Source organism: Nilaparvata lugens, chromosome 4 (genome assembly GCF_014356525.2).
Source record: "Nilaparvata lugens isolate BPH chromosome 4, ASM1435652v1, whole genome shotgun sequence".
Classification (NCBI taxonomy): Eukaryota; Metazoa; Arthropoda; class Insecta; order Hemiptera; family Delphacidae; genus Nilaparvata; species Nilaparvata lugens.
The window spans coordinates 60,091,736-60,106,296 of NC_052507.1; the positions used below are offsets into that span (position 1 = coordinate 60,091,736).

The 14,561-nt window shown below is 35.8% G+C and overlaps 1 protein-coding gene across 1 annotated transcript in view; it reads right to left on the reverse strand.

Annotated features, from left to right (window-relative positions):
- LOC111054253 (unc-112-related protein) overlaps nt 1-14,561 on the reverse strand; it is a 186,753-nt gene that overhangs the window by 13,429 nt on the left and 158,763 nt on the right. Inside the window, exons 2-4 of the mRNA XM_039426055.1 lie at nt 3,027-3,260; nt 1,614-1,873; nt 5-201 (exon numbers count right to left, since the gene is read on the reverse strand). Of these exons, the coding sequence (XP_039281989.1) occupies nt 5-201; nt 1,614-1,873; nt 3,027-3,260 (691 nt within the window). The remainder of the gene's footprint in view (nt 1-4; nt 202-1,613; nt 1,874-3,026; nt 3,261-14,561) is intronic.

A 14,561-nucleotide genomic window follows, 5' to 3' on the forward strand; every position in this document is an offset into this window, starting at 1 on the left:
TTACGCGACATTGAGCCTGGCTTTCTCGACGAGCGACTTAGGCCTGAGCGTGTGAGCCTTGGCCTCCTGACTGGGCGTGGAAGGACTCTGCACCAGCGACTGGTACAGGCTGCCGTTCAGGCTCTCAATGGACATCACGTGACCGTTCGACATGTACGACCCGTTCAGATCTGTCTGCTGGTTGCGTTTCCACGTGCCCTTCTGCGGAGATAAAGGTAACAAAATTTAAAATCAATTGAAACTAATAACACACGTTTCGTATTGAGTATTATCACCAGAAAATATATTCCAAGGCACAATATACATCAAGAGACTAGGAGATTATTCTGAGGTACCGGTGAGATAACACGAGTGAGGTCGACGTTCCCTCACTCATCCACTCTTTTGGTTTCCTTATGACTATTAGATCAGTCTTACGACTATTTTTTCAGTCTTACGACTATTAGATCAGTCGGAAGCATATATGCTTCAATGGTTCTTGTGAAGCTTATTAAATCAGGGACACCAGTTGGAATACAAATAATGTTGGGGGCTGGTTTCTCACTCGGGCTACCAGCTGGTGCACTAAAATCTGGTGTCCCTAGTCTGATATGCGTCATTATTATTAATGACCAGTGACTACTTCAGACACCAAGAGTGTAAAAAAGAGTGAGCGTCGGTCTCACTCCTGGTGTATTACTATAGTGTTCCAGCCTTTTTTCCGTAATGAAGATCAGCAGAATGCATTAAAGCACAGATATGAGGTTATAGCAAAAGCTAATCCCACTACCTCCGTAAACAAAGCCATAGTGCATTCTGGTGACGTCAGCACAGGTAGGGCTCCAATAAAAAATTGTTGATTTCAGCTGATCTATATCAGCTAGTGTTTTTATTGGTGTGGGAGCCCTACCTGTGTTGACGTTACCTGAAATGCACTATGGCTTTATTTACGGAGGTAGTGGCTGATCCCACTATAGTGTTCTAGTCTGGTGTCCTAATCGAATCAAAATGAATTATTATTTAGATGTGTATAGTATTTGGCATAGATTTCTCATAACCGAAATACACAACTTGTTGTACAGATGATAAGAATATAAAGAACACAATATTACATTTCATAAAAGTATTAGGCCTATAAACTAACAAAAGCTGTATTTGTTTAAGCAGCAAATGGTCAACAGTCAAATTATCTATAACATATTCTTCAAGAATAGCAATAGATGTCATTCATAAGAGATTATTAACTTGAAAGATGTACAAATATACAATATAATATACTATACTATACTATAATATAGTGTAAAGTTTCTCTTTTGAAGAGTCTTTGTCCCAGAATAATCCCGCTTTATCCTCCGTGGAGGAGAAGATTCAGCTCCCCCAGGCTTCCCCCGCGCAGTTGCAGCTGGGGATTTGAGGAAAAACATTGCAGGCTAGAAATTGACTATCCAAAGAACAATGCCAGTATTTTCACCACCAAAAATGGATTATTTATTTATTTTATGTATTCTTTTTTACAATGAAGCACAGATCGGGAGAGAAAAACTAAGAATACCTTGTACTATTTCTCTCCCAGATTTAGGTGACATTAAAAGAAAGACATTAACATTATATTAATATAATGAATTAGTGCTGACCATTCCAACAGGCGAGCTGATAGGAGTGGAGGTGGCATGCCTGGGTGATATGGGCGCACACATGAAGGGAGGTGTCTTGTCCAATGAGTGGTTGGACCCGGCCGGACTGTGGTTGCCGATGAACGTGTTGGTGTCGGCCGGCTGCTTCGAGCCGTTCATCTCCCTGTGCTTCTTGTTCGACTGCATGTCCTTCAGGTTGCACTTCAGGTGGCAAGGCTCCAGCGGCTTGCAGAATGACAGTTCTTCTGGGTGCCGGATACCTAAGAACATCAAAGTGATTCTTCAATACCATTTTCAAAATGATTCTTCAAAAATGAGTACGGCAACAGACGGAATTATGTCAAGTCAATCACCAATCAATTCAATATTCTATTGAGGTACACTGTTTATTCTAATCAATGTATTGTCTTCTTCTATTTTATCCATGAAATTTATGTTCAGAATCAAGAAGCAATAATTTTAATAAGAAGGAACAAAGTTTTATATTTATTGGTAGATAAATATTATAAGTCATGATTCCTCTCATCTTCAAGAAGCTCACCCACTAGTAAGTAGTTGAAAAATTAGTGGAAGTAACTGATTTGAAAGGCCAGTAAAGTATTTATTGCTCTTTCTGTTTAGAGCCATTGGAAAATGGTTTGCAGTTATTCCATCCGCTTTACACTGAAATGTAATTGATATGTTTTACAATAATGCTTGAAGTAGCCTACATAGAAGTGGAGTCTGAAGTAAATGTGTACTTCTTATGATGGGCAAGGCTTCATCGATACAATAACAATAATGTAGCAGAAGTACTAGATAATATTAATACAGGATGTACTATATGGGCTGAATATTTCAAATATTGACGATAGTACTACTTGTTAGATACTTGATAGATTCTTGCCATAGAGAATTCAGAATAGAGAATCAATTCTTCAGAGAATTGATATCATGAAGTCCATTTACAGGACCACCTTTGGAATGAAATGATTTTCATGTGTGATTCTAGATCATTTCTTATTTACTACAACTTTCATATCATCACTCCCATTAAAGGGTGACCACTTGAGCCAACTCCTCTGAATATGATACATGAGTTGAAAAGTCGCTACACGTGGGCCGGAACCCACCTAAAACTAAAATTGTAGGTCCATTCATCTCTCATTATCATCCGCCTCATTGACCACGCAGAAGCCTAGATCTCATGTGGATATCATCCTCAGAAAAAAATCTAGTATACTTTAATCTAATCTAATATCACCGACAACCATGAAGAACATCTCAAATAAATTGGAAATTTACAGTTTATATGTAGGCATTTGAGACTCATGAGCTCTACATGTGCTGTGTATCTGCCATACGCTTAATAATAATAAATGGTTTGTATTAGTGCTAATATCCAACTACAAACTAAATATCGTAAATACTAACCCAACTCCTTGCACAACTGCACGACAGCATTGAACGTCTTGATGCTGAAGTCGACGCGACAGTCCAGGTAGCGCAGATCGGGCAGTTGGACTCTGAGCGTCTTGTGCATGGGTGTGAACTCCAGTGCCGCATCAGCCTGCACCCCGTACTGGTCCAGGGTGGACCGGGTGCGAGACAGCCACCGCTTCTTTGATGGCCACCACAGCGCGTGGTCTGACCAGTCCATTGCGATGTCTGCAATCAACAAAAAAATAAATTAATTAATTTCAAAGATATGCAAGATAACATAACTTGAAATTAATACTTGGATTGAAAACAATGTTTTTTCTCATGTTTTAGGAATTTAATATATTAGAAGACTTCTGATTTGTATCAATCAGAATCTGCTTGCTTTCAATCCAGAGATACTTCAGAAAAGGTGTGAGGTGAATAAATAGTGATAATAATATCGAGTGAACTGGCTGAATCAGGTCTGGTGTCAGATTTTTCAGGTCGTATCTGATCAATTTATTTCAAAGTGTATGGTGGAAGAATATAATACAGTAGGATAGGGAGGAGATTTTGTCCAATGTTGACTGTATCTATTTATGTAATTTCAAAGTTACGGTACATTCAAATGAAGGATGTATTTCAGAAATTCAATCACCCTCAAGGAAATTCCAGCTTGTTATATGTAAAGCCTTCTGCTAGCTATTCATCCAACATCCATTATAGATGGCCATGATAGGGAAATCTATAGAATCTACAGAAATCTATTTGTATGAGATTCAGTCCAATATCTGCGCAACCCAACACCGTTCTCCCACTTTTAAGCACATTCGCTCGCAATAAAAGTTTGCAACTTAAAAAGTCGTCAAGTTCGGCACTCAAGAAACGAGAAATCGCCATAAAAGAGGCTCGAAATCTTCGCAAGGCTTTTGTTGGATTGATAATGTATTCGCTTGGCAGAGCAGGCAGCAATCTCTCTCCTTGAGATGTTGTGTCTTGAAATAGCCATAACCGTACGATAACAGCTATAACAATAAACTTTTATTAACAGGGGGATGTGAGTTTGCGATCCACCCCCTTCCCCCTATCCAATCATTCTCCAACCTCTCCCCACATTTCCTCTCCCCATCCTGTCATTTCTCCGCCTCACTTCCTCTAGTGCTCAGTGATTTCTCTCTTGAAATGACATTGAGTTTGAACATTTAAAAGGTCTGCGCGACTCCCTTGACTGGCGGCGGAAAGACCCTTTGTTCAAGCACAAAATTACGACCACTTACATCATTTCAGTTGTTCCCTCGTTGACACCTTGGTTATAACACTTTATTCTAATTGATCGAAGTGTCTGTGTACGGATACGGATCATTGAGTTTGGTTTGTAATGGTGTGTAATGATGAACTTCAGTTCAAATGGATCATTTCAAAATTTAAGTCTTCAACATGATCTTATTTCTTCACTCTCATGAATTCATTTTTTCGTTGATCTATTTATAGAAAATACAGGAATGATCAAGAAATGAACAAGAAGTACAGCCCAGTATTATTCTATTTCCGTTTCCAGAATTTTGATAGATTATATGTTTCAACTTTCAATCGAGAAGTATGGCAGTCGATAAATGATTGAATACTGATTTTGAAAGGGGAATGAAGTTAATCTTATAAAGGTTTCAGGAAATTATTTCATTTAGTCGTTGAAATTTACTGATCAAAATCTACTGCGAAAAAATCCGTTTAAAAAATACAACCGATAATGTTGATAAAATCAAACGAAAAAGTAGAATGTGAGATAAAATAGACTGATACACATAATCTGATTGTCAAGATAGGTAAGAAAACAAGCCAGTAAATCATAGAGAATATGATAATAATCACATATAAAGAAAGAATAGTAGAAAATTCTAATGAAACACGAAATATGGAACAATACTGACAGAGTACGGAGCATCTTGAAGACTGTGTGCCCGCGAATTAGACTCAATTGACTGCGAAAGCTCAACGAAATAAAGGATAGATCATTCATACTAATCACCATATTGCAGATCGGATTCGCAGTGCTGCTAGTTGAAGATACGAAACAACAATAAAATGTTGACTGAGAGAGAGACAGTCATAGAATACAAGGAGAAATAATTGGAAAGAGGAATGGGAGGGTACAGATAGAAGGAGAATAATTGAAAAAATGAGAAGCACATGTTGTGAGCTGTACTCTTGTTAAAAGTTGAAGAAAAATAGTTTCTATTTGAGATGAAGCAACTGTCTTGGAGCAGAGAACAAATTGAATGATATGAGATGCAAACCTATCAACATGGAGAACAATTTTTTATCACTTGATCTCTCACTCCTCTCTCTCTCTCTCACACTCTCTCTCTCTCTCTCATTGACGTTATCTCTCTCTTAACTTTTTATCTTTCTTTCTTTTTCTCAGTTCATCTCTTGAAAAGAATCGCCTGTTTAAATTATCTGCATCCTTATTAGGTTCTCTGGCAACTGCACTGCAGTCAATTTGAATTGTGTCATGTTGATAGACGCATTTGAATGATGCTGATTGGACGGCGTTATTAACGGCATCAAAATAGACTGATGTGTAATGAACAACTGCACTTATCAAATAATGGAATATTGCTGGTTACGACTGTACAATGCAAATGCATGAATCAGCAACACTGACTCAAATAATTCGAACAAACCTCTTGAATATCTACATACTGTATTATTAAGGTACTGATTACAATTATAATGATTCCATAATCATAGCTTATATTAAAGGAATCTTTATATGATATACTTCCCTTATTAAATGTGGTATTACAAAGAATAAGTTACTTTGATTTATCCTCCCCAAATCCAAAGTTTTCTCGTCAACACTATTATATCATTCTACAGGTAATAAATTTGATTCACAGCCTTTGATTATATGTACTGTATTAATGGACAATTTTTCCTATCTGAGCTCTTTGCATTAAATTTAAGACTCCTAAATTTCATTCCACATGAGCTAATTTTGTCACTTTTGCACGGATTGTTATTAGATTCAACTACAGTTAAAAATGATGTCAACGTAAATCATTATGGTCCGAATCGTTCATTAGTTTTCGTGACATAAGTTCCGTTAGATGAGGTTATTCAACCGCGGTTGAATTAAAAACATGCAAGTGCAACTGGGAGTTTGAATTGCATGCAATTAAATCCATCCAATGGATCGAATAGTTTGAAAAATACGTTTATTCCCCTTCCCCTCAAGCCAGTTACACACACATCGATTTTTTGATGTCAGATTTTCTGCCGTTCTTTTCTGAAATCTATTAGATTAAAATATATGATGTGTGACAAGTTCCGTTTAATCCATGGTGGAATCCACAAAGCTGCGTTTACACCAAAGTTATCAACAAAATGTTTATTTCTCCGTCCTTATAGATTCTATTAGATTGAACATAACTTATCATACACACCATGAACATATGTGTTTGTCAAGTTCCGTTCAATCTAATAGAATTTATAAGGACGGAGAAATAAACATTTTGTTAATAACTTTGGTGTAAACGCAGGTTAAGGACGGCAAAAAATCGAATGTCCAAAAATCGACGTGAGTGTAACTGGCTTTACTTCGACCACTTGAATTCCACCAAATCATCCTCCTATTAATTGACGATTTTTATCTGTCATGACACCCCAACACGCTTCACCCTAACCACGAACCCTTGAACGTCACAAGTCAGCAGTTGTTCATTCTGAAATAACTGAAACAAGGAGTGGGTGATATGGGTATAAAACAGCAGGTGACGTACAGAATTGTTGTTAGGGAAGAATGATAAAAGGATAGTGAAAATGATTGTTGGATTTGGGCGGTTGCTGCTGGTTGATATTTGATCAAGGTCATCTGAGGGAGGGTAAGAGAGGGGAAAGGGTAGGTAAGGGAGTACAAATTGGCCATAATGTAAACATGCGGGCTTGGAACTGATGCTAGACTGGTAGCTGGTGACTATATAGATATAATTGAGTATATTTGATGTCTGAAATCCTGACAAATATAGATATAGGGGTGTAGCTGTGGGTGGTGTCAATGAGATCCTCTATTCGACACGAAGACTTCCTACTAATTGATGACTTGGAACTCGCATGCAACGCTTTTTCTCGGTTTGACGACCCAAGTCAACTTCAATTCCTTTTTCTTCTTCTCCTTTCCATTATTGTTCTTCCTCTCCCATGCGTTCTCCTTGTTTCCGTTTTCTCCTGTCACCTCCTCCCTCTTCTTGTCCGCCAACTCGTATTCATATTTGCTTTCCACTCACTTTCTTCTCCATCTGGTAATTCACTTTCGATTTCGACTGATTTTCCTTCACCTTCTCTCTTTTTCTTCTTTTCACCTCCTCACGCTTCTTTTTCTTTTTCTACTTCTCCTCCAACTTTTCCTCCTCCGACTACTTCTTCGTCTATTTCTCTCCTCCTCCACCTATACTCTATTTACTAATCAATTTCATAATTCCATAGCCCACACCGGATTCTAGTATTCCACTTTCTTACCCATTCTGCTTTATATTCTTCCTCTCCTTTTGCTTAGGCTCCAGGTTCTTCGACTTATGATTTACCTTCATTTTTTGTCTTCTTCCAAAACTTCCTCTCTCTTCCAGAACGTCTTCTTCTGTTTCAACGACTATTTCTTCTGCTACTCAACCATCATTTCTTCTTCTTCTCTTTCCTTTTCATCCTCTCTTTCCTTTTCATCTTCTCCACTTTTCTTTTAACTTTATTCTCCCCTCCTCCATCCCTCTCTACCACCTCTTTTTTCCTCTTTACCTCCTCTTTGCTCATTTTTCATCATTTAATACTTTCCTAGAATCCATTCAAGATACTTCGCCTCTTTCATCATTCCCAACATCTTCTATTTTCTACAAAACTTGCTTTCTCTTCTCTTCTCCTTCTATTCCTCCTTCTCGAACTCGTTCTAATTCATCCTGTTGTTCTTCCTCTCCTCCATTTTCTTCTTTTTTCTACTCAACTTCTTTCTGTTTCTCTTTTTTCTCCTGTTCTCTTCCTTCTTCTTCGTTCTGTTTTTACCATTTCGATTCTCCAATCGTTTTTCTACCAGTCATGGTTGTCAATACTGCACTGATCCCCTCCCCTCCCTCCGCTGATGAGTGAACCCTTCATTGTAATCTAAACTGACTGTCTCATTCACCCCCCACAGTCAGCCATCACTCTTTCTCAGTCCCAGTTCTTGCAAGTGACGTTTGAAGTTTCGACTGAAAAAGTCAACTCTTTTATTTTTCTTCGACAGCCTTCCCAGCTGCATCAACTTTGGTGGAGTTTTCTCAGAACGGATCTTACTGAAAAAACAACATAAATCTATGTCCTAGTTAGTGAGTGTAATGAGGATCTGCTTCGTTTATTTTTACTCTCAATATCGTAGGTATTGAACTCACATCCCTTCAAACCGGACCTCATGAAGACTAGATTTGAATTAACTTCTTCTTTCAGCTCAATCGTTTGATTGGTTGGCAGCCCTCCATCCACATCTGTCCATCGCTACTCTATTTCATTGTTCATAGCAATGAACTAACTAACTTAGAATCAGAAAATATTCACCAATAATGTGCAATTAACTCATAACATAGAGAATCATTATCAGGAAAATGACAATTAAAAAATTATCAGGATTACAAACTTTCAATACTTCTAACTAGACTTTATAGCTCAATTTGAAATACACAAAACGAGTTCACAAGTCCCTATAAGCACAGAAAATAGAAACAACGTTGAAGATAGAAACAATTTATTCTCTACTCCATGATAAGAGCAATGGTAAAATACCATTATTTTTTGGTGAGTAAAGTGATAAGGCTACACATGATGTGGGTTATGTTTATTTTGATAAATTGATTATTCAGTGTTAAAATATTTTTGAAAAAGCTGAAAAACTACCATATCGAATTCTTTCCAATCAAATTTTCTATCTTCTGAGGCATCAAATCAGTATTTTTTTCAAGAACTTCTCTCCACATTTCATCTAACATTTCACTGTATGGATACTCTTACGCTATACAAGACCAATATTACCAAAACACATCTATACAACCAAGAAGTATTCTCCATTCATTCTCACTTCAGCAGCTGCAATAATTCAACTACTACTAGCACAAATGTAAAACTGATACATTCATGATCCAGGAAATAAACGTTCACACCAACTTTCATTGTGATTTGAACAGAGAAATGAATGGTTTTTAATGATCCAATTAATGATATTGTGTAAGTCAGTCCAGGTGTGCAATTGATAGGCCAACAGCTGACCGTATCGATCCGATTGCAATTCGCTTCAACAATCACATTGAGTGTCGCTTCAACAATCACCCTCATCACAGAGTTTCCCTTATCCTGGGTCAGGAGCTCACTATATAGAATATCGTTGGTCATCTTCACATTTTTTTTCAATAAAATAGGAATCGACTATCCACAAATACAAGTACTACTAGGTTTTGCAGTTGTTGAATGGATTCAACCAAAAATCCCGACTGCACTATCTAGAATATTAAATTACAGATGTCCATAATAATTTTTCTCCGATAATAGGAATAAATAATAATAATAAAGAAATAAAAATAATACAATGCTTTTTTCAATTCAATAGAAGAATGGTTGTGTTTTCTACTCGATTACAGTATGTTCTAATTGTTTCTATCTGATGAACAACAAAAATATATTCTGGAATCAACAGTGACTAAATTACTAAAAAATATATTTTTCAGAACTACTGAAATTACTGAACACTGTAGCTAAGGGTATTTTTAAACTGGAAAAATAAGTTTAATTATTGCACCTCGCCATAGTCTAGTCAATGAACAATGAAGACATAGATGCGTAAAAATTGAAGGAAAGCTTAATTTGATCATGATATTAATTCTCTAATTATTCCCCAAGCTGATATTCACTTTTCCTTCTTGAATGTCAAATTCAAAAGAAATTATTATATATTTCATCCTGACGGAGCTTGATATAATACACATATGAACTGAGCTTATTACCACCTGTAGCACAACTTAATACATACGTTGCAGAAACAGGAAATTACTTGTAAAATGTTTGAGAAATTCTGTTTTCTGGATTACTGTGATCGAAATTACGATAGACGTGCCGTAGTAATTTTGTAGATCGGCTGGTAATTTAGTAATTCACGGCTGTAATCTGTAATCAAACTGAGCACAGGATGTGTAGTTCATAGGATATGAAATACATGGCGGGATGTGTGAGTCAGAAAAAAAAACAATTTCCTCCATTGAAATTACGTATGTATGAGGAAATAATAATGAACTAAATATGTGTTACCGACACAAACAAGTTTTATTTACATTATTATTGAGTTTGCAGCGCAGAAGTGGGTCAAGTTCATAACGCCTGCTGCGAAGAGGACTCCAAAAAAGGAAGCAGAAGGCTGCTTAGTATTGCAAGTTGACCCAAAACAATAATTATTATGAGACTGCATTTCGATCATATGCAGGTGTATAGCACCTGAATGGATGATATCAGAGTGGAAATTTATGGATTTTATCAAAATTATAATGTTGTTCATCTATAGTTTTTAATCAATCATTAAAAAAAATCAATAGAAAAGAGTTTAACACTGCACAGAGATGTTCTGGAATTTCTCCATATTAACGTGAAATAAAAAGATGTTGTCAATTCCACAAAATTTTTAAGAATCTACCACTGATGATGATGCCAAGTGCATCGAAACTAGTTTGGAATAAAAATGTTGTGGAATTGACAGCATCTTTTTATTTCACCTTCAGAAAAGAATTTTATTGAATACTAATAATTTATTAGAATTCATTTGTCGGTAATTTTCTTTATTCTAATTATATTATATTATTTCTCCTTGTTCTGTTAAATCTAGAGATTGCAATTTTTCTCTATTTTACAAGTCTTCGAAGAATAAGACAGCCCAATCCCAAACAACTCAATTTCACACAAGTATTATTCTACTAAGTTACACAAGAGGTCACTTATACAGAAATTCAACTTAATTGAACCATCGTGAGATAAAGTCATTGCATGAATTTTACATGCAATCATTGGTTCTCTTCTCATTGGTTATTTTCATGGATACAGCGATTAAATTTTCGTGTAACTGCCCCTCCAGGCTATGGCGGTTGGTACTGCTCCCCAACCCCAAGTGTTCTCAATCGTAACTGAATAAAAATGTGGAAGTTTCACTAATGACACATCAGATAAGCATTCAAAGCAATGGACTGAAAAAAATCAATTTAAATTCAATCCACGATTATTTCCAACAATAATCCTCAAGGTATTCATTTAATTTGCAGAATGGAATTGTAGATGTGGTGTGACGCATTGTATAACTGGTTATAATGATGTCGAGATCGATCACAGGAATTATCTTCGACGTTTCCTAGTTTGGAATTGATTGACTTTCAAGTGACCGCCAGGTTAGGCAATCAATTTATTGTTTTGTGTGTAAGCTGTCAATCTAGAGTTGATAGTGTGTGTCTCTTTGAAGTCTATTGTTGGGGATTTTGTTATCTATAACTGAGGGGCATGAATGACATATATTTTTATTTTAGAATGGGACATTCAATTTCTGAGAAAAAGTTGTCTAAAAATAACGTTTTGTTTTTCTCATAATGTAATGTCTGTTGAAATTATTTTCATTATAACATTATCAAGGAATTTCAATGAAAATATCGCATAAGAATACACAAACATTACGAGCATTCCACAACATTTCTATACTCTTGACTCATTCCGATTTCAAACTTCTTAAGGTATCAAAGTGAGCTATTTTGAAGGTGTAAATGCCAATTTAGTTTGGTATCATGGATATATGCAAAGATATATGCATGGATATACACCCTAATTCTAGAACAAAGAAATTGGATCAACCAACAAGAGATATTTGAAAAACTTAGCCTATCAATTTAACAATAATTAAAATGGCAAAAATTTAAAATTGATTCCTTACCTACAACAAGACGAAACACATTCAGTATTCTGACACAAATGAAGATAATATAATAATATTATAAAGGTAACTGATAAATGGCAACTCACTGAATGTTATTAAATATTCTGCAAGGTAGAATTTATTTAGAATCAGTTTAAGTTGGTTGAGATATTGTTGTGTCAAATAATTTCAATTTCCTAAACGATTCTCAATAATACTTCAACATTAAATCCCGATCACCTCATCTTTCAGGATTTAAGTTCTCCCAAACAATTGTAATAGATAACAGATAACAGATAACAGAATAACAACAGATAACAACAGAACAACAGATAACAGAAATGACATGAACTCAGACAGCACAAGTGATGATATATACAGATATGCCATGAAAACATTTTTTTATATTTTCTGAACTGTTCACACTTCACGTTATAAATCTGCTTCGAGTTTTTGAATTTCTGCTATTCGAATTTAAGTTCAAATCGCTAATATACAAGTTCATCGCTTACTACAAGTTCTAATATTCATGAACAGTTTTATAGAGGAACGTTTATATTTCAACATATTGTAAGATACTTTAGGCCTACTTATAGTATCCATAATATTTTGCTCTACTTCGAATACATCGTTCAATTCATCTTACATTAGGTCTAGTATTTGTTCAACATTCCTGAAGAGGCTATCATCAACAAATTCCCACCGTTTTTCCAATCAGGAATTCGATAACGAAGCGCAGGCCACTTGTGATGGGTGATCGAATTCTTGCAATTTTTTCCCCAATAAACCAGACTTTTTCGTCCTGAACTACCTTAGCGGGTGCGTAATGCGCTATTGTTTCAAGATTTGGCGAATCAAGTCACGATCGTGAATGCTGTGATTTTTTCAGCTCTTTGCAAGGACAGTCCAAAATTGGAAAAGTTGAAAATGCAACAAATAAAAACAACAGTCTGTATGGATATAGATATATAATGTACATCCTACTACAGGGTAACGTATATATGCTCTACAGTGTATTATAAGTATTTGAGAACTCCTACTTCCAGGTATGGTAACTGATGCGAACCGATATCATATTTTCAGGTTCAAATTCACGTGAACATACAACTGTCACTTCACGAGTAGTAATAATGATATTGTAATAAAATTAATCTCGGCTAGAGCAATAAAACATGACAGTTACCTAAGACAATTTTTTAATTTTCTTGGATCATTTCCAGTAGGACGTACAAGTTTTGAAAAACTAGCAATAATTCATTAAAGCAATCTCATATGTATTATTTTGTGAACTGTATAGTAAACAATGATAATGCCATTAATAAATACATACTGATAATGTCATTACACTTCCATGAATATAGATGGAATTCAATCCAAACATGTATCAATTGATTAAAAATCTAGAGAAATGACATACCGAGGATGAAAGAGAAATGCGCTAGAATATGATAATAATATCGAGACTTATCAAAGTATACGTAAAGGTGGAGAGGCTTATCAAAAAAAATATTGTACTGAAAATGAAAGAGGTGGAGATTCAATCAAAGAGAAGGAAATTAAAGCCTCGACGAAAGCGGTCAAGAACCACATCAAATATCAAAGAAAACATTCTCTCTCCTCAAGAAATTGGGAGATACAAATAGGAAACGACAAGAAAAGTAGAGAAATTGGGAGATACGAATAGCTAAACGACAAGAAAAGTAGAGAAATTGGGAGATACAAATAGCTAAACGACAAGAAAAGTGGAGAAACAAATCAAATACAACGTGGAAGTACACGAGGAGCGAAGGAAGTAGGTGATGAGGGAACAGAGGAAGCAGCGATAACGAAAGAAAGAGGTCTTCTTTGCGGATAATGTGTCTGAGGTCAACTGGTTGCGGCAGTGCGGCCAAATGTGGACATTGCAACGGTCCTGACAAGGTCACCTCACAGACTCCAGTCACAGAGCACAGAGCACAGACTGCTCGGTTGTGATGCATTTCACAGCTCACAGCCAATGCGAATGCACCGGATGGGATGACTGCAGGCTGCACCACCCAGATTGCAGGCATAACCTTGCCCGCATAACTGCATTCACAGTTGAATATCAGTCATTAATAATTGTCTGGCTTCACAGTTGAATATCAGTGATTAATAATTATGATTATAGTGTTTTGAACAATAAATGAATGAATGAATGAAATGAATGAATTGTATGGCGAATGATTAATGAATGAATCAAAGCTAGTCCCGCATATGAGTATTAAATAAATAAATAAATAAATAAATAAATAATCATTTTATTTGTAAACGAGCATGTTATGCACATACAAAAAGAGTTGCTATCTGATTAGAGCCCATAAACAACAAAATTATTCATAGTGATCACAATAACAATACTATAGGTACAAAGTTTATAATATAATATGAGAATAATAGGCCTTTAACATTACAAATAGAAACTTTACAAAAACATAAGAAGAATAACCAACAATAATTATTAGTTCTTAATCAATCATCGAGCAATATCAACAACAAAGTCTATGATTTTATGAACATGTTAGTACTCAACGCTACCGAATAAGGGTCAAGTGGTTCACTTGCTAATGAACTTG